This window comes from Zonotrichia albicollis, chromosome 6 (genome assembly GCF_047830755.1).
Source record: "Zonotrichia albicollis isolate bZonAlb1 chromosome 6, bZonAlb1.hap1, whole genome shotgun sequence".
Lineage (NCBI taxonomy): Eukaryota > Metazoa > Chordata > Aves > Passeriformes > Passerellidae > Zonotrichia > Zonotrichia albicollis.
The window spans coordinates 50,817,514-50,837,488 of NC_133824.1; the positions used below are offsets into that span (position 1 = coordinate 50,817,514).

General features: G+C 36.3%; 1 protein-coding gene across 5 annotated transcripts in view; it reads right to left on the reverse strand.

Moving 5' to 3' along the window:
• Positions 1-19,975, reverse strand: part of ANO3 (anoctamin 3) — a 92,044-nt gene that overhangs the window by 61,002 nt on the left and 11,067 nt on the right. For 3 of the 5 annotated variants that reach the window (XM_026796598.2, XM_005492319.4, XM_074543761.1), the window contains exons 2-4: positions 13,107-13,319; positions 12,145-12,216; positions 4,704-4,840 (exon numbers count right to left, since the gene is read on the reverse strand). In XM_026796598.2, the coding sequence (XP_026652399.2) occupies positions 4,704-4,840; positions 12,145-12,216; positions 13,107-13,319 (422 nt within the window). Of the gene's footprint in view, positions 1-4,703; positions 4,841-12,144; positions 12,217-13,106; positions 13,320-13,605; positions 13,731-19,975 lie in introns of those variants that run through there. The other 2 variants (XM_074543762.1, XM_014270821.3) reach the window with 2 other exon arrangements.

Genomic DNA, 19,975 nt, shown 5'->3' on the forward strand with positions numbered 1-19,975 from the left:
TTCTTAATTAAACTGCAGTTTAACCTTTTAGGATTTACTAATTTAGCAATTACTTCAGCTTCTTCACAGATGATTTTTTTTCCTTTTATAGTCTAGTCAGACTTATAGAGTAAGCATGAAAAATGCATTTGTATATATTATGAAAAACATATCTGACTTCAGGAAAGGAGTGGGTTAGGTGATATGCAAAATTTCTGAAGGAAGTCTTTTCAATATTACCATATGAGGGAGCAGCAATGGAGGATGTTTGGAGACACAAGGAGGCTTTTTAATATAAAACCTCTTCTGTTTTGCTCTTGAGGTCTAATAGGGATGTCTTAAGAAGCATACTAACATAACCACTGAAAATTCTTCTTTACATATTTCTTTTCAAACATTTTTGTCTATAAGTTGAAATTACTTGCCACTTACCCCGAATTTCCTGAAATATTTTCTGAGCTTTTTTGGCTTTTTTTCTTTAATAAAACCTCACAGGAAATGAGAGCCAAGCACTAAAAGCACAGGCATGAAGAAAACTTTTGTTGGACTTTACCACATCCTTCCATTCTGGGATAAGGATTTTATCTGTTCTCATTGCTTTTAGGCTTTATTCACTTCTGTGTTATTACACTGCATTTTTGGACTACCAGAAAAAGGCAGTAAATTGGGCCATTGTATAGGTAGCATTTCTTCATAGTTCCTGAATCCAAGAGATAATAATGCAAACCTTGTTCCAAAAATTATTTCTTTACCTTCCCAGACAGCAAAATGCATTACCTAGATAAAATATTTACAGGATCAAAGACAGTAACAGTGATCTAGTGAATGAAAGGAAATGGAAGAGCAATTTCTCAAATATTCCTACCTTGCTACTATACATGCAATAGCAATAGGTAAAGAATTGGCTGCTACTGATTTTGCCACTTCTCTAGGAAAACACTGCCTTCCACTCAAGATAAAGTCTGTTTTAGCCTGCTTCCCTTTCCTAAGGAAACTAGAGCATTTCAAGTATCAGCCTTTCACCCAGGGACCTTCTCTTTTTCTACATTTCCCTTGCAAAGCAGATACTACTCATTTTTGCTCAATAGACACTTGTTGGCCTCATTTTTCCTTGTGAGACCCCTTGGAGAACCACGTACATAAAGTGGTACTTTCTGTGCAATTTCAAGAGCAGCTGGTGATGAGAAGCTGGCAGAGATGGATAATGATGACAGCTTTTTCATGGGTCTGAGTGACACACAATTTTTCAGCATGAAATCTGTGGATTCTGAAATATACCAACCCACACTATAGGAAACTATCAGTTATAAATCATAATCATGCAAACAAGAACAGTAGACGAATACACTGGCATCTGGTTGCTCTAAGACAATTCTCTGATTTTTCAAAGCTTTAAAATGTAATAACAAGAATCAGATTTATGGAGGTATCACGCATGTAAGCTGAAAACTAAACAATTCCTGAAAAAAAAAAAGTGTATTGGGTTTCATCATGTCAGCAAGACACATTCACTACTGCTGAAGCATCCAGCCAAGTTATTGCTGAGAAAGATAATGGCACCAACAAGTAATTGCAGACAAATTTTTTTGCAATTTTCCCCATAATCTCTCAGGAATACAACAACCCTTCTAAAACAAGCAAAAATTTTAGAAACATTAAGAAGTAGAGAAGAAGAATATATTTTTATCCTTGTACTCCTGGTCAATGCAGTGTTTCACATTCTCATTATCTGGTCAGACTGAGGAGACCTTTTTATTGTGGCAGATCAGTTTACACTTCAAATATGTGAGAGTACTTACCAGCTGTAAAGCTGCACTGCAGTATTCTGTGTTTTCAGCAGTCTCAAAGAATTAGAAGCCTTCTTTTGCTAGTTTTATATCTATATGGGGAAGAAATTTGCCTAAGGCTTTTTAAACTAATTGCCACAAAGACTCCTATAATAATCCAAAGGCAAAACCTTTCTAAGACTAAATTCCTTTCTAAGGCTAATCTAAATTCCCCTTGCCTTTTTCCTGTGGAAGCAGGGAAAGATGAAGGGAAGGAGAATCCTGGTTGCTTCAGGTGTGGCTTTTTGCTGGGATAGAGTTCATTTACTTCACAGTAACTGGTACAGGGCTGTGTTTTAAATTTTGGGTTTAACCCAGCAAGGGTTAAACCAAACCACCTCATTTGCTGAAACAGTCCTTCTAAATGGAGAAGGAAGTTTCCAGAGTAGTTGTTGTGATAAAAGAAATATTCAAAGTTAAAAGCCAGAGGCACTGTGAGAAGACTGTTTTTAAACTCTGAATCAGTTTGCTCAGTAGTTCGGTACATACAAAGACTGTAACATAAAAAGTGTATTTTTGTTTAAACTTAATACAAATATAAAGCTCCTCTTTAAACTTTGAAAGAAAGTTAGCTTACTGGCTGATTATGAACTTCATAACCATCCTGAATGCAGGGCTTGGAAAAAATGCAACTAGTAATTATTTTCTATTTCACATGGAAATAGGAAAAAAAGTATTTTGCTTTAGCACAGTGAAATCCCTGTTACTAGACAGACAGTACAGCATCTGTTACTAGATTGTTTTGGCAGCAGCCTTACCCATTATTAAAACTATTTAGTGCTCAGTAACAGGATCTAAATTCTACAGACTCCACACTGCTTTTCTGCCTTTTCAGCCACAATTGACATAAAAGGCTTTGTCTGTTTAGTCAACAAAATCAAACAAGAACACCCATTATTATTTGTCTTTGTTCAGCCACTTTTGCAGAAACAGACAAAAAAATCTTTGGATACAAGAAGTTCTCATTGCAACAGTTTAGATTAAAATGTAACCAGAAAAGGTTACATATATGACATATGGATTTAATATATAATCGCTGAAGTTTCATTTTCATGTCACAGATTCCCAGTCTGTAAATAAAATTTCCTGTAAGCCTATTTAAAAATTATTACATAGCCACTACTATAGAAGATCTTTCTAAAAGCATCCTATGAAATGAAGCCTCAGAGGACACATCTACCTGTGTTCCAGAATACTGCAGCAATGATGATGAGTATGACAAGCTTTAGAGCTGTTGTAGGCCTTGTAAAGAATGAATTCAATGCCAAAACCACAAAGTGCCACAGGTACCAGCCATGAAACAACTCTGGAATGGTCTCCTGAAGAGAACAGCACATGTGCTGTGAGTACAGCAGAGAAGCTTACAGTAATTCAAGCATTACTAGAGATTTGTAATACAGGATTACTGATGCTACAGTAAAAAAAAATTCCTGTGCTGCAGAATTCACTATTTCCACAGTGTGAAGAAGAAATTATTCAGAACTTCTTGAGGTTAAGTCATCTGTCATATATATGCAAGCAGTTAGGCTTAATGGAAAGGAGAATTAAGGGTCTCCTACTTGAAAGTATGACTAAAAAATATATATTTTGTAAACAGAAAATCCACCATAATTCTTTGACATTATACTGGATTAAGTGCTGGAGAAAATGCATTCTGATGAATAGTATAATTATGCAATTACTAAGCAAGATAGCATGCCAGATTTATCTGATGAGATGGCTTTTCCAGCGCTTGAAAACTCCACTGCCTTCCAGTTGAGGTTTCTGACAACACTCCTACACTCACCTACACATAAGTGAGTTTCATCTCTCTTTTAATGGGTCTAGATATCATTTTGATACTGCTTAGAAGAAGGATCTTATACTCTATCTAGATCACTCTTGACTGACCACTTGCTACATGAACATACTTCTACACTCTCAGAATTTCTGAGACCTTCCAGACAACATGAATTCCACTCCATGTTCAGAATCCTATATCCTAAATTCTGTGCAATATAAATTTATTGAAAGAAGGCTACTACCTCTTAGATGAGTCAATAAAACACATAAGAATCTTTGATTTTATATAATTTTGCTTGATTTTAGTACAGAGAATTCCATTCACTGATTCTGTCACTCAAACTATAATATTGTTACTAACACCTTCCAAAATCATCAGGATGAATAAAATACTCTAACACTGTCTTCTTAATGTTAGCAAGCAAGGCAAAATTCCAACCTCCAAATAAAAATTTGTAGAAAACTTTTTAACCTATTTATACATTTTTAGCAAACAAAGAAATTTGTGTTCATTAGTTCTAAATTGCATCATTCTTTTTCATTAATATTCTATGCTCAATTGCTTATTTAGTTCTCTTGGAACATCCTAATTAGTCCATATTTTTAATATCTCTTTTCTCCAGCTCACATACTTAGTCTCTTCTTTATGTTCTGGTTTCTGCAAAATGACCTTGTGATCCAAAAATCCTGCACTCCTTGTATCCAATTTCAACAATATATCTCTCTTCTCCCAGGCTTTCTTCATTGAAGCATATCAAGTTCAGTTTAACAAAAATAATTTCAGTTTAACAAAACTAATTTCAGTAATTTTATGCAATTGTGTTCCCATAATAGCAGCTCATGACAATTTTGCTAAATGCTAACTAAAAGTGATTTAAGACTTAACACATTGCTTATGATTAATTAAAAAAATAATTAAAAGTTATTTAAAACCACTAACTAAAATTATTTTACAAGTTTTAATCATTTTCAACAATTTGGGAGCCACCTAAATTTCTTACCTGAAACGCCTATTTACTTAGGCTGCAACATATGTTGCTTTAGAAACTGCATTTTAAAAATATTTAAGCACATTCTGACAGCTGATACAAGTTAATAGAATTTTGTGTCCATTACCTTTAGAGAAGATTTAGTTCGAGGTTCTGTTTTCTGCCTGGTGAGCTTATTTTGAATAAGCAATGACTGATCTGTACGAGCATCATAATTCCCATGTTCTGAATCATCTGTGTATGTATCTTTTTCCTTGCCTACATCTGAAGGAAAATCAGAAGAAAACAATGGGCTCATTTTAGATTATAATGGATAGAAACAAACAGCATTATTACAGCCACAGTTGAATATTCATTTTATGTGTACACATTTTAATAATGCACTTATTTTCCTGTTAAAGCTTGATACATGAAATGTTACATTGTTCATCTTAAACTGGAAGTGTCTGCTATTTTTAGTAGAAGGCCAACAGAAATGGTTTTTTTTATTACCCTTCAAATAAAAAAGTCTATAATGTCCTTTACAATAGTTCTAAAAAACAAAGTAATATGAATATTCAACTGCTTGAGTCACAGTTGTTGAGGCTCAGGATGTTTCACCAAACAGGCGGCACAGCCTGCAGACCAGAGGAACATCTCATGTTTTAAATCTAAACAAACAACTGAAATGCCAGTTCCCCTACACACATGCAGATATTCCATTTGAAAACCTGCAGTCAGATATTGCAGTAAGTGCCTCAGAACACATTTTATTAGGTGTACCTTGTTCAAGGATGGTGGTAGGAGATCTTCATGGAGAAAACGTTTGCTTTCTCACTGGATTTGCTTTTAATTGCTCAGCTGAAGTTTTTATGAAAACTTAGCTGAGTACCATAACAGAGCTGCAGGAAACTGAGTACCTCCCTCAGAGATCACCCATATTGTCCATCAAAAATCATGACAATTCTTGCCCTACACACCCAGAAGAAGTAAAATGAAGGGCAATGCCTGTGCAGTGCTGGACTGTAAAGTTTGAATCCATGTTAGAAAATGGCTAGATTTGAAAAAATATATTAAAGATTAAAAAGACGGAATAATCATTGCCACACAATTTTATCTTGGCCAAATCGGAAAAAGAAACATATTCAGACAGAAAATTTACCCACAAATCCTGAGTCAAGTTCCCATCTCAGCTTTCATATCAACATGGGAAAAGTCAGGTGGACTAGGAACAGCATTTAGCTCAGTAATTTGGAACCCTAAATAGAAGCCAAGAAAAAAGTCGTGGTTGCTGTGGGAACCACAATCTTGAATTTCATGGATTTTAAATTCATAAATGTTCATCTGAAACATTTAAGTATTTTTCATTAAGTTGTTCAGTTAAATTCTCTACACTAATTACTATAGAAATTAAGAAAAACAACCACAATTACCCACGCACCCTAAACATTTCGCATATTAAAATATTTAAAACCAGAACATTTACTGAGCGCTATTTTTTCCTCAATTTAGTTACTACATAATGATTATACAAAATGTACCCTTGATAATTTCTAACACCGATATTAACCATGGTAAATCTGTGATGGGATTTCTTAATGTAGAAAACATCTCATTTTTTATTGTCAATGTGCCTAATTCAGGAGTTTTATTTATTTCAAACAATGATGTAACTTCATATACAACTTACTCTCTGCTCAACAAAAATGAATGTAGGTAAAAGAAGGATTCAGGTAGGTATATAAAGTAGGAAACAGTACTTTGCATATTTGACTTATGCCTAGGTTTGAGCTCTTAGTTTTAGGAGCCAGTAAAATGAAGAGGCAGGCCTATGAAACCTAAACTAGGTCATTTAAGCTGAAAGAAAGACTATACTTATATTAAAAAGTCTATTTCAATGAGGGAAGTTTTAGAGGATTAGACATTATGAGTACACCTAGTACTAAAAAACAAAAAACAGTTGCAAAACTTTTGCAACTTTATAAATTTAAGTAATTTGAAGTTATGAATAAGTTCTCCCTCTGTGCTCAATGCACTTCACCTGCTAAACATTTTTATGCTTTCAAGGACACATATTTCAAATTGCAGCATCTCTCTTCTATAAAAAAAAAAATCTTTCACCTAGAGACGTCTGCTATTTTGCCTGAAATGTAGTCAAAATTTGTTTTAGCGAAACAAAAACCCCAAACAGCCCTTAAAATTAAGTGTATTTATAAAGAAACGTTTTCTAAAATTCAAAGATACTTTCTATTCTATCTTTCAGCAGTTGATGACTTATTTTATACATAAAAGTACTCTCCCACTATGTAATGCTATGAATACAGTAAAAAGGGGAATATTATTTAGCTCTGAACAAGCCCCTTGAGGCTGTAAGCTGCTGGTCCCTGCTCCACCATGGACCTCTACAGGCTCCAGGGGCACAGCCAGCCTCACCATGGTTTTCACCAGAGGCTGCAAGAGAATCTCTGTTCCAGTTAAGTTGCCCTTGTGTATTTTTTTCTCCTTTCTCAAATCTGTTACTCCAAAGGCACTTCCACAGCCACTGATGAGTCCAGCCTTGCCAAGCAGCAGGTCTGTCTTGGAGCTGCTGACATTGGCTCCACCAGACACAGGTGAAGCTTCCAGCAGCTTCTCAGAGAAGCCAGCCCTGAAGCTGCACTGCTCACACAGACCCAACACAGCTTCTCAGCTACAGGAGTCTCACCGACACAAACACAACCTGCATGACCCTTTACATGACCTCTCTGTATGAGTTTCCAGAGTACCTACTAACAGCAGAAAGATTTAAACATTCATCTTTTTACCAAGTCTTTCATCTCAAAGACCATGTTCACGGGCTGTTCTCACAAGCAGAGGCTCACCCCAGGGCAGCAGAAGCAGGTCTGGGCTGGGCTCGGGAGCAGTCAATTCCCTCCCAAGCAGCCACCCCAGCCCTGTCCTTTACCTGCCCAACTCTTGCGCTATCTCCCCCCATCAGAGAGAAACTCTGGGACAAAACAAGTGCAAACACATGCTCTCCTCCCCTGAGGCTTGGCCACTTCTTTGGTTTTCCCAAGTACTCAGTTGCTGATGTGTCCTAGCAACTTATGGAAAAAAATTCTATAAGTAAAATTTATAAGTAAAAAGGAGCAAAAGGAAAGAAACTTAAACCCCCAACAATCACAAAAACTAATCAATGCTTCCTGACACATAATTTGGCAACACTTAACACATGACAGTAAGATTTGCCCTATAATGTCACTTGCATGATAAAACATTGAAGACAATTTCATTTCTGGAAATCCTTTACACAGTAATGCAGAACCATTTAGTTTAGAAATAGATAACTAAGTTCACATTTTGAATCTTTTTGGGTCTTAACTGCTTGGCTACCTTTCTTACTGTCATACTTTTCTGAAGGGCCAAAACTGCATTTCAATTTTATGACAGGACATAAAAAGCAGTTGTTCTGATTTCTCTGTATCCTGCAATCCAGCAATATATTTTATATATACCCAGCAGTGTCTGGTAGCAAATGCTTTTCAATTGAAAAGTGGCATAGTTATGGAAAGAAAAATTAATATAAACATTTCTAAATAGTTTCTGTTTCATAAACTTTGATACAACAACTCTACTCAATCCTTTGAGCCTTTACACATTTAAGGATAGGCTTTGCAAAGCTTTAGTAAGAAAGAGATTATTGGTCAAGTAAGTAATTCCCTTTTGTCCTAATTTAAATCCTAGGAAAATCATGAAGAAGAACATCACTAGACACCTAGATAAATGACACTGTGATGGATTTAGGTCTTATTTTATTTTCCTGTACACCTGGAACACTATCTTATACAGATAACATAGAAAGGTTTTCACCTACCTGTGTATGTATATTTAGATATGAAAAACCATAACTACCAGAACAACTCTGGAGCCACAACCTACACCAGAGGAAGCTTCAAGCACCTGCTGCTTGTTGCTCTTCGGCCCAACCTTTTATATCCCTCATGCTGATGCATTGCACCTGTGTGCTCCCTGTGTGATTGCTCAGCACTCCTGGGCACTCCCTGGCTCCTCACCTTCAATGGCATTCACCTGTCCTGCACAGCTGGAGCCACTGGGGATCAGCCACAGCCCCACTCCAATCACCACTCACCCTGTGCCTACACACAACAGACAAAGACCTTCCTCAATGTACAATTTTTTATGAACTTTCAGACAGTGGTAACTGTTACACAGAATATTTCTAAGTTTTTTAAAAGGGAGTCAGTCATATATTAGTGCTCTTTAGATGAGTTAAAATGGTGCATAAAACTGCTAGAGACAGATTAAATGCCTAAAGCACATCAATATTTTGGACTGCATATTAAGTCCAAAGACTAATCCTTATTATGTTCCCATGAGCACTGAACAGATTACATAATTTCTTCATCCATACTGCCAGCTCTCCAGGCATGAACCAGCTCCAGTATGGGAGCTGGACAGCTCTGGGTATAGGACAAACTGTTCTCATGCAGCTTGTCAGCCACCTCACTACACAACCACAACAGATGTGACACCCTCATTTATGTAGGCACTGACCACAAACTTAGGATAAAATTACTCTAGAAGGCATAATGGAAACACCGCATTTCTCTTGAAGCAGAAACTGAACCTGGTTTCCTGGAATCATATCTTCTGTGATCTTTCAGTCCCTCTTTTTATATAAACATGGTATGTACTGGACAGGTTATACATATATATATGCCCATTTCAACTTATCATAACATCACAAAATTGACTTACAAACACCTCAATAATTGAGCATTGAAAAGTAGTTTTTATCATTCAGTTATGATTCTTTGTTGGAGTGTTAATTTTAGTTCAGCTCTTCATTTGTCAGTTCACTGTATTGCAGCATAGCATATAAATACATTGGTTTTTATATATAAACTCTGTAGTAATTGGATTCATGATAAATTCAGAATACAAGGTATCTGTCACAGCAAAATTGTTAATTATCTAGGAAAGCTTTCATGTCCTGCTCAGAAAGATGAGTTATTATGCACAAATCCTCATAATTAATCTAAGGGGGGAAAAAAACAGAACTGAAAAAATAATAAATTAGTTTGTGATGTTTTACTTGCTACTGAGCGTTACTTTTGTTCTTATTTCAACCCAGTACTCTCCACCTTCTGTGTCTCCCACCAGAAGTGGCAGGGGATTGAGTGGGTCAGAAAGAGGGGCATTCCAGTATGCCTGAAACCTCAAAGTTCACAATATACATTAGAAAAGCTCAATATTTATCACTTGGATTGAATGTACCACTTCCTCAAACTAAAACCACTACCGACTACCTAAAACTGGCAGAGGAAAAACTACACAAATCCATAATGTCCTTGATCCCATTCATCCCATTTATTTATGTGTAATTAACAAAGGTGTAATACATTGACTTTTTACTTCATAAATCCATTAAGATCATTAACTAAGCTTGTCTGACAGCCTCAGCTATAGCCAACTAAAATAAAAGTGAAGCTTTCCACTGAAGTTCTTTATTTGATGCCTGTTAATCTTCGTTCAAGATAATTTTGTCTACAAACAACTCAGGAAGAGGAGAAAGACATTTGGCCTACATTTCTACAACACTGCCTAATTAAAAATTCACCACATTCACTTAATTCTGCTTTCTTTCATGTTCTCAGGGGAGCAGTTTGAAAATATTCACTAAGATGATGATACCCATTAAACAGCCTTCTTTTCAAACTCCATCAAACTGCCAGAGTACCAACAAACGCATTGTTTTAACCTATCTGGGGATCAAAGCTGAAGTTGCAATATTCCTTTTTCAGGTTTATTTTTTACATCCTCTCCCCATCTACATCCAGACTCAGGATTAAACTGAAAATTTCAGACTTGGAGACAAATTCTTACCCACATAAACACAATACTTAAGGATCAACAAACTGTATTTTGAAGGTATACAGGCCATTTTGTTACATTCACCTTTTAACTGTCCCTTATTTCTCTTCATGAATCTAACAGATAGTGCTAATATAAAAATAAGACAATTCTTTTTACTGACCTCTGGCAGTAATGTTTTTAATACTGTTTTCTTGCTTGTTTATAACTGACTGACCTAATCAGTTACATTTCTCTAACTTCTATAACTGGGAATAACTTAACAGATTTTACTCATGTAATTTGGGATTGACCCAACATGGGCAAATTCATCAATCAAGTTAGTAAAGGGCAACTATTTAAATACTTTTCTTCCATGAGCATAGCTGTAGCCAGAAGAGAAGAAATATGCACACCAAAATTTAACACAATTTTGAACTAAAAGGAATCAATCTATCTTCTCCTGAGCTGCTGAGCCTTCCATGTATCTTTTCAGGTTAAAACTAAGTAATAGAACTGAAAACCAGCAACGTTTATTATGAGAAAGAATTACTGCTGACATATATAAATACACAATAAATCAGCAAGTGTATGTGTAAGCAATTCACATACATAATAAAATAGAGAAAGATATTACAAATAGAGCAGGGTATTAAAAAAAAAAAGAAAAGAAGGAAATTATAACAGTAAAATCTCCTAGTATCCATGCTCGACAACCAATTACCCAAGGAAAGGGCAGCAGCTTTAACTGGAATCTTACTAAGACTTGATTTTCTTATATGATCTTCATGCCAAATTCTTGTTCTGTGCCATGATTTTGGAATATCTGGTTTTGAAGAAATATCAATTTCACTATTTCCAGTAGTTACCTACCCAGGAAACCTTGAGGAGCCCTCTCATCTATCATCTATTTTAGGGATCAAGAAAATTCAAAGCTAAATTATGTGAGAGGTGAGCAGACCTAGCTTTCTGAAAGCAGATATCTTGATATCTTTCATTCAGCATGAATATCTGATTTCTAGTTTGATGTTCATCAACTGTGAAAATATGAGCAAAAATATCTTTCCTAGTAGTTGTGCAAGGTGCAGAAATATCTTTGTGTCTCTATGGGTAAAATAGATGGCAACTACCTCATCCTGGAACTTGTAAATTACTACCCATGTGTGTATTTACAGATTCAATTTGCAGTTACAAGATGATTCTAAGAATAACTTTTTCCCTACTTACTCTGACTTAATTACAATATCAAAATGGTAGCAAAGCATTACAAATATGGCTATTTTCTTCATTACCTTTTTTTTGCTTCCCAAATTTTAACACTTTTTGTATGTAAATGTCCAAAGCAAATACACAAAATATCAAAAAAAGCCCAACAACAGAACTGCAGCCACAATAATAGTGAATGACATGACTATAAAGGAAAAATAAGTGAATAATAACAACTTTAAAGGAATTTCAAGTACATTTGTTCAAAATTATTATTTTATGAAGAACTGTTATAGGAAAAGGATATATTCAATATATGACACTTCTCTGTCTTCAGTTCCTGCTTTTAGCCTAAAAGGGGAGACAGTATCAGGAAATTTATGACAGACACATTTCTTTAATCACACTTAGTCTCCCCTTTCAAAAAAAATGGAAGTTCAGGGAAAGTATGGCCTTTCCACACTTAAATACTGTGCGATTAATCAAAGAATCAGTAATTTGTCATTGTTTCAGTTCAGACAACAACTTACCTGAAAATGGATCACCGTATTCTGTATTAGACAGTTTAAGCAAGTTGCTTTCCAAAGTCTCCACCACTTTAGCTGAAATAAATGCAATATCTGTATCAGCATTGACATGTATTTTCTAAGTAAAAAAATCTTTACTGTAAAAAACACTTTTCAAAGTCGTCAGTAACTCAAATAAAACATTTTGGACTGAAATTTTGAAGAGCACTTTCTATCAATAGAAAAAGAGTAAGATAACTTTAATGAAGACTTTCTATTACTAAGAGAAGTTTAACTCAATAAAATAACACACAAGAACAATAATTAATGCCTAGTGTCTATCAACATTAAAGACAGACTTATCAAAAGCTACTACCAGATGAGTTAATTTATTCTACAAAGCTTCACACACATCTGGCAATAGAGGATGGCAAGAGTTGGTAACAGGTGACACACAGTGACTGGGATTCCAACTATACTAGTTCCTCCGATAAGGCATGTGTATCTGTTAAATTAGAAATCCTAAAATAAAAGTAGTTCCTTATCCCACATGAGCTAAAATTTGGAAGGATTTTCTCCATTCATTTTCATTCTTTCCATACAGCTCTTCCCTGATTCTACTGTTCGTGAATGAATGCATCTCCTTCTACATGTTCATATATAAAGACATTTTTTGCCTAAAGCCTAATATTTATTCTTTCTTTCTCCTCTAGGACAGACTACAAAAACTTTCATACTTTTCTCCAGCATAAATGAGCAAGACTTTCTTGTCTTATTACCAGTGAGAAGGAAATAACGTCATCATTGACAAAAATAAAAATTAGTTTAAAACTCACTTAAAATATTATAAAGATTCACTTAAGAACATGTTAATGTAATATGTGTAGGTGTTTTCTGCAAAAACATTTCTTCAACAAACCATAGATATCTAAATAAATCAGTTTATCAGAGCAGGAGCAAACTCCTGAAAGGGAAAAACGTCCTACCTCGTTCTGACACGACATCCACTGCAGCTGCTGACGTCCCTGCACTCAAAGGCTGGGGCTGGAGCTGTGGCTGCACACGGTTTGGCTGCAGAAATGATGAATGCTTGCTCAGGCTCTGAGGATGTGTTTGGCACTGGGCAAGGCATGGCATAGATCTTCTAGAGGGTTTTAATGGGTGCTCTTTCACTGTCTCGCTCTTGCTTGTATTCATACCTGAAATAGCCAAAAGAAAAATTAACAAAATAACATAATAAGCTCTAGCATATTGGATCATGACAAAGAAAGATGGCTAATTATGAATCCACTTAATAAGCCACTCCTCAACTAAACAAAAATGCTGTGCTAAAAGGTTTGAAGTTATTAAAAAAACAATGTAATGAACTAAAATACAGATGCTAATACTATCCCATTCTGTAAATTATTTACATTTTCCTTTGAAAGCTACAAAAATTTCCCCTTCACCATTATGGAAATAAATTAATGTTCTTAATCCTCTGACCTGTTGGGTAACCTTTGTGAAAAAATACTGTAGAACTGCGATGGTGTTTGAGGGTCCCCAGGATGAGGGAAGAGATGAGAATCTTGACTCCATGTTTCAGAAGGCTGATTGATTATTTTATGATACTGTATTATATTAAAAGAAAATTATATATTAGAACTATACTAAAGAAAGAGAAAGCATACACCAGAAGCTAGAAAGGAATGAATAATAAAGTCTTGTGATTGCTCACAGCCTCAACTCAGCTGACTGTCATTGGTCATCAAGTAAAAACAATTCACATGCTGAGTAAACAATTCTCCAAATCACATTCCAAAGTAGCAAAACATGGAGAAGCTGAAGCTTCCCAGCTTCTCAGGAGAAAAAATCCTAGTGAAAGGATTTTTCAGAAAATATGTCTGTGACAGAAAACAACAAACAAATGTGGCAAAAAAGACCCCAAACATTCCAGGGTCAGTTAGAACAAAGCAGCTGTGACAATGATTTGTCTCTTTAAGAGTTGTTTCTGAGAGACCTAGAAATTAAGTATCTTTCCTAAGTTTACATGGAAGAAAAACTCAGTATTGTACACCTCCTGATTCAATACAGAGCATTGACACTCACAATCCTCGTACAAGTTAATTCAACACAGAGCAAAACCAAAGTCCACTAGTGTAGCTAGTTTCCTTCACTGTACCGTTTCTCTGCTCAACAGAACAATTTACTTTATACACAGGGAAGCTTCTGTTGCCTCAGAAGATACCATAAGTCTTTAAATAAGTATGTGCAGAAAGAACTCTGCCTCTTAATAAAAAGGCTGCTGTGTGCCAACAGAGAACACAGCAGGCACTGGGCCTTGACAGTGCCTTGTTCAGAGCAGAACAATGCCACACGTCTGTTGTGCTACCTGGAAGGTTTCCAGAGAGTCTCCGTTATAGTTCTTTCTAAATGGACATTTATTAGACAAAAATCTGCAGCAGTTAGACACAGCAATGGGTAATACAGAATAATATATAAAGACATACACTTTGTAATTGTTCTGGATGGCTTCAGTGATCCATTTCCTAGACAGGGATAAGCTGCCTGTAAGTATGGACCCCACTGCATAATTATTAGAGTTGCCAAAGAGAAATGGTCCTTTCATCTACACTGGAGTCACTATGTGTGGGATCTCAGGATTTGAGTCCTGGGATGCAGGGCCCCCGAGACCACCCTTGGGGGGCCCGGGAGTCCTGGAATGTTGCCAGAAGTGTCTGGTGGCAGGACTTTGACCCTACACGGGAGACGACACCTTTATGAAGATAAGAGGGCCTCACCGGGGTGAAGGGCGGAAAGATTAGCTAATTAGAGGGTGAGAAACAGGGTTTAGGATTTATGTACAGGGGGGTTTAGAGGAGTAAGATGGAGGAATTGGGGTGTGTCCTGCCCTCCTTCTTCTTCCTCCTCTCCTCCATCTTTTTTGGCCACGGTGGCACCTTTGGATTGGTTATTACTAAGAGTACACCGAGTTATAACAATAGATGGTATTGGGGAAAAATGATAAATATTGTATACGTAACTAGGGGTATAAAGATACGTGGCGGTCCGGGGGACGGCACAGTGTGCCCATGGCTGACTGCTGAGCAGATCTTTGTTCGGCTGAAAGAACATCTTTTAGATAAACAATTAATAAACATAAAAACCAAAAGAAGAACTGAAGCCTCTTCTCGTCCTTCGATACGCGGGCTGCCCCAAGGCCACCCCGGGCCTTTTCAGGCCCCTCAAACAGCCGAGATAAACCGGACAACTATGTGTGGCGAGATGAATCATTGTTACCAAAGAAATTTATGATAATACAAATAACACATACTGACATTCAATTTTAGCCCAAATTTAAGTGATACATATAAAAAAACAGAATGCAATTATTTTATGACATAATGCCTCAACTGAAAAGAAAATTCTTCCCTTTTGCTCTCTCTTACTCTGTATTTCCCTGTGTCATTTCAAATGGATTCCTTAATATCATGCTGCTTCGGCTGTGAAGAAAGTGAATCACAGCAAAGTAATCTCACAGCAGATTTGCTCTTATGTTATTGGTATGAACCACCTTAAAAATTGGAAAAGTGAATTCATACTCTGCTACTGTGCCAGAGTCCAGTTCTGTGATATGCTAGTTTTGATGGCACTTGCTGCTGTATGCAAATGCTTACCCAGCACAAATAACACGTGGCCAACATCATTAATTGGATCACTAAATTGAGTTACTGAAATTATTTTCATTCCTTCCTCTCTTTTCAACAGAGTAGTTTTCTAGACTACATATTTCCAGCTAGAACTTTGTTACACAGTCCTTGCTTGTTCAGGGATCATTTCATCTGCAATAGTGGACATGTATACACTTAGCAGAAAAAGCCCAACAGACTTGTTTTTCTACAACAATTACATTTATTACTTCTTTTCCTACATAATATTCCTCTGGTAGCTAGCATGAGCATGGGAACAATTATAACATGAGTGTAGAAATTCCTCAAGTAGGCAAAAAAAGGTAAATAATGTATGGTTTAATTAGATGCTGCCTTTTTTTTTTAGCACTTCTGTCTTGGAAAGTCTTCTTTCCAAGGGGATGCTGGGGATTCCTGTTACAGAGGCAAATCTCTACGTGGCTCAAAGCCAGAAAAGAGAGCTGTACTACAGCTGTAGAGCCAACAGAGAGCTGAACTACTCACAGCTTTCTGATAGGTCAGGCAGGAAAGATGGAGCTAGAATATGAGAAGCTTTTCTGGTTTTTAGGTGAGTATGCACAATTTAATTGCATGCTCAATATTATGCCAATCTAGAAAGACTCTAAATAAAGCAAACTCTCAGAGGCCTTCAGGTTTTGGCCACTAGAAACATAAAGAAAAATTTTGCTATGCCTCATTCTGTGAAATACAAATTCAGATGATAATTTTCGTACTGTTAAGAAAAGAATTGATCTTTCATTTGCTCCTTATTTTAAATGAGGAAAGTTTGGCAGCTAGTCCCTATTAATTGTTAACTTAATGCTGTAAGCAAGGCTGGATCAGCGCTAGCCTCATAAAGAGCAGCCCAGTAACTATCCCCCATTCAATCCAGCATAAATCCTAGCATCAAAAAGAAGTAGCTTCTATAGAAGCCAAATCATAACACCAGCTTTTGGCCAGCTAATGAGGTACACATCATGTGCGCTGTGCTGCTTGAGGCCTTGCCCTGAACAACACTTAGGCACTGATCTCCTGACAGAAAACAAAGTCACTTATTTTGGTCACTGCATTTTCAGTCATAACCAATACTGTTCTATATATTCCCAGTTTGATCTGAAAAAACACCCCTAATCCTCCTCCCTCCCCTCCAACCCTATCCCCAGATTTCATTTACAGAGACAGACCTAGTTTATAACAACTGCCAAGCCCTTGGTCCTATTATTCAATTCTAGTAAAGTTGATTATATTCAGCTGAAAACCTGATGCTAGCAAAACTTCAGTGGAGAATTGCAGGTAGGCAGAAGGTACTCAGGACAATGACCTGGCTAAGGCTTACAGTATTTCCATGGGAAAAGTGCTGCAGTAAAACTGAATAAAAACTGAATTTGTGCCAGAAGATATTTTTTGCAGGGGATATTCTTTTCCCTGTCACAGGGTTATTTGAATGCTTAAGTTATATTTTTAAATCTTGAAAAACTTCTGCAGAAAAGGTGCATGCATTTTACTACTACTTTCAAAACACTGCCTATAGGGTTTCAAGCATCTGAAGCCTGAAAGGGATCATAACCTCTGGCATTACTAATGACAACACCAATCAAGTATCTCAATATTAATTTCACTAATTTAAAAGTTTATATTTTTTCACAGTCATCTCATTACTGAAAAACAGCACACCAGATGGTTACAAATGTTTACTGAACAAACAAGCTATCCTAAGGAGCCTCAGCCATATAAATCTTCAGTTTTTCTCAACCAGAGATGTTGGTATCCTCTATTCAGTATGAGCAACACTACTTTTGTTGTGTGGGAATGATTTTGAAGAAAACAAGGAACAGCGATTCCTTCAAATACAGCAAAACACACTGTGTTTATGTTCCATCACATAGATTGTAGCTCCATCTGGACCAAGATAAAAACTTAGACTATTCTAAATCTTCACATGATGAAGCAAGCTCAGAATCCTAAGACCAGCATCTTGATTTATTCCTTATCATTCCTTATTTAACAGGTCTACTTTTCACTGTGAAACTCCAATGTAACTCCCAAGCTTTTTAAAATGGAAGCTTTAAAATTGATCCCTTTGCCCCATAAAGTCAACTAGTACCAAAATCAAAGCAAAGTAACACAATCTAGAAGCAGAGCTACAATCCATTTCTCTCCTAAACGCGTTTGGGTGAGACACAGATCAGGATGACTTCACATCTGAGGTTACAGACAAGGCTGAGGAAGAGGCACAGGGGATGCTGATGTGAGACCCAGAAGAACTGATGAGTTAGGATGCCCAGAAGAACAGAGGATGCTCCTTAACCCCAGCTGCCAGTCTGCCCTGGAACAGCCAGGTTTTGTTCTCACACATTTATTTGCTCCCACAAACAAAGTGAGACGCGATTTTGCTGCCCATAGCCATGTATGAAAGTCACATTGATTTTGGCAGCTCGTGGCTGTACAACTACTGCTCACCTGAGAACTCCTCTGCACATCCTTAGAGCTCTCAATCCTGAGGAGCTGAGCATTTTTTTCGTGTTTGAACTGCAGTGCAGTTTCCTGGTAGCTTTAAGTGACTGCTGAGAGTCAGCATGTGACAAAGGCTGCTTGGAGGAAGGAGCAGGATACAATGGAAAGCTTGTTAAAAAGACCGCTTTTTTTTCACCTCCTTCAGCAACCTTTGTACCAAACTCAACTCAGCTACTTGAAGATTAGGCCCACGTAGGCAGCTCAATGCTGTGGAGGTGTACAGAGCTATTTTAAAAATCTGTAATTTTACAGTTTTCCTAAATTACAGGGAGAAAGTTGAGATTATAACTTAAGTACTTAAAAACTCTAAAGGTTAAATACCCAAAAAAAAAGTTACCCGTGCTCTTTCAAAGCTTATTATTTAAAGAGAAAATAATATCCTTTCAACAAACACAATTTAGCAAAATGTACAGAACTAAGTAACTCTTCTATGTTCATCTTTGCCCCTGACTAAGATTTCAATATTGGAATATATTGAAATACAGAACATAAAGATATTTTTTCTCCGCATGCATAATGCATTTCATTAATGTTCTATAACTTCATTAAGTTACAGAATTGCTCATATAGAACATCATTCTTATCGCTCTGTTTCATAACTAGATGCAACTACATTTCAACCTTTATTTTGTCACTTTTTAAAATATATACTGTGTCTCCTTTCATAAAAACATGGAACATCCACCAATCTCTGACCTTTGGTGGAAAAAGATTTAATTTGCAACAGGTTCATGAGAGGCTGCAGTACAATGCATCCTGCAGGACACGTCTTAATACATGCAGATTCACACAAGAAATTAGGAGTGACAAAAGGTCTTTCCTGACAATTCCCTTCACTGAACACACACCCCCATCATAAATGCATTCAGATTGATCTTATCTTTTACAAATGAAGCATCCTACTGAACACATCAAGCACATTCAAACACTTCAGTAAGAGATATGAAATACCAAGATGACCCTGATTAATTAAAATTCAGTTAAATCAATTAGATAATTTGAAAGAAAAGACAGGGAATTGTGTTTAACAGATGTTGTTAATCTCATACCAACTTATTAATTTACATTTGAAATTTGCAGCTTTCATTTCAGATTTGCAAATAGTTCTTACATGCTAAGAAGCTTATCTGACTTTTCTAGTTATGGCAGCAATTAAAAGACACTTTCTCTAGCACTGCAAAACTTGCCTCACTTTCTTAGAGCACTGTCCATAAAATTATTAACATTATAATAAATTCTGTGGAATTAAATACAAAGGAAACATATCCAACACAAAATCAGAGTCTAAGTTAAATTCACAAAAAGTTTTCCTGGAAGTGATTATTGACTTTTTTTAAATTACTTCTTCCATTTCAGAATTTGAAAACCATGTCTATATATGTTAATGCATACAAGGAGGAAAAAGTAAATACTTTCAGTTTTTAAGGATGTAAAATAAAAGTGAATATAATATTAAAAACAGCTGGCACTAAAGAGACTGCAAAAATTTTAATTTGCAATTAACTCATTTCATTTAACATGAAGCCTCATATACCTATTAACTTTCAAAATTTCCTGAAGCACAACTCAGAACAGTAAAACCTGACTAAAAAGCCCACCCTAAACACCAAGCAGAGTGTGTGGGCCTAGTGACCAACCTTTGAAAGGTTGCTTTAGGAAGGGTAAGGATTTAT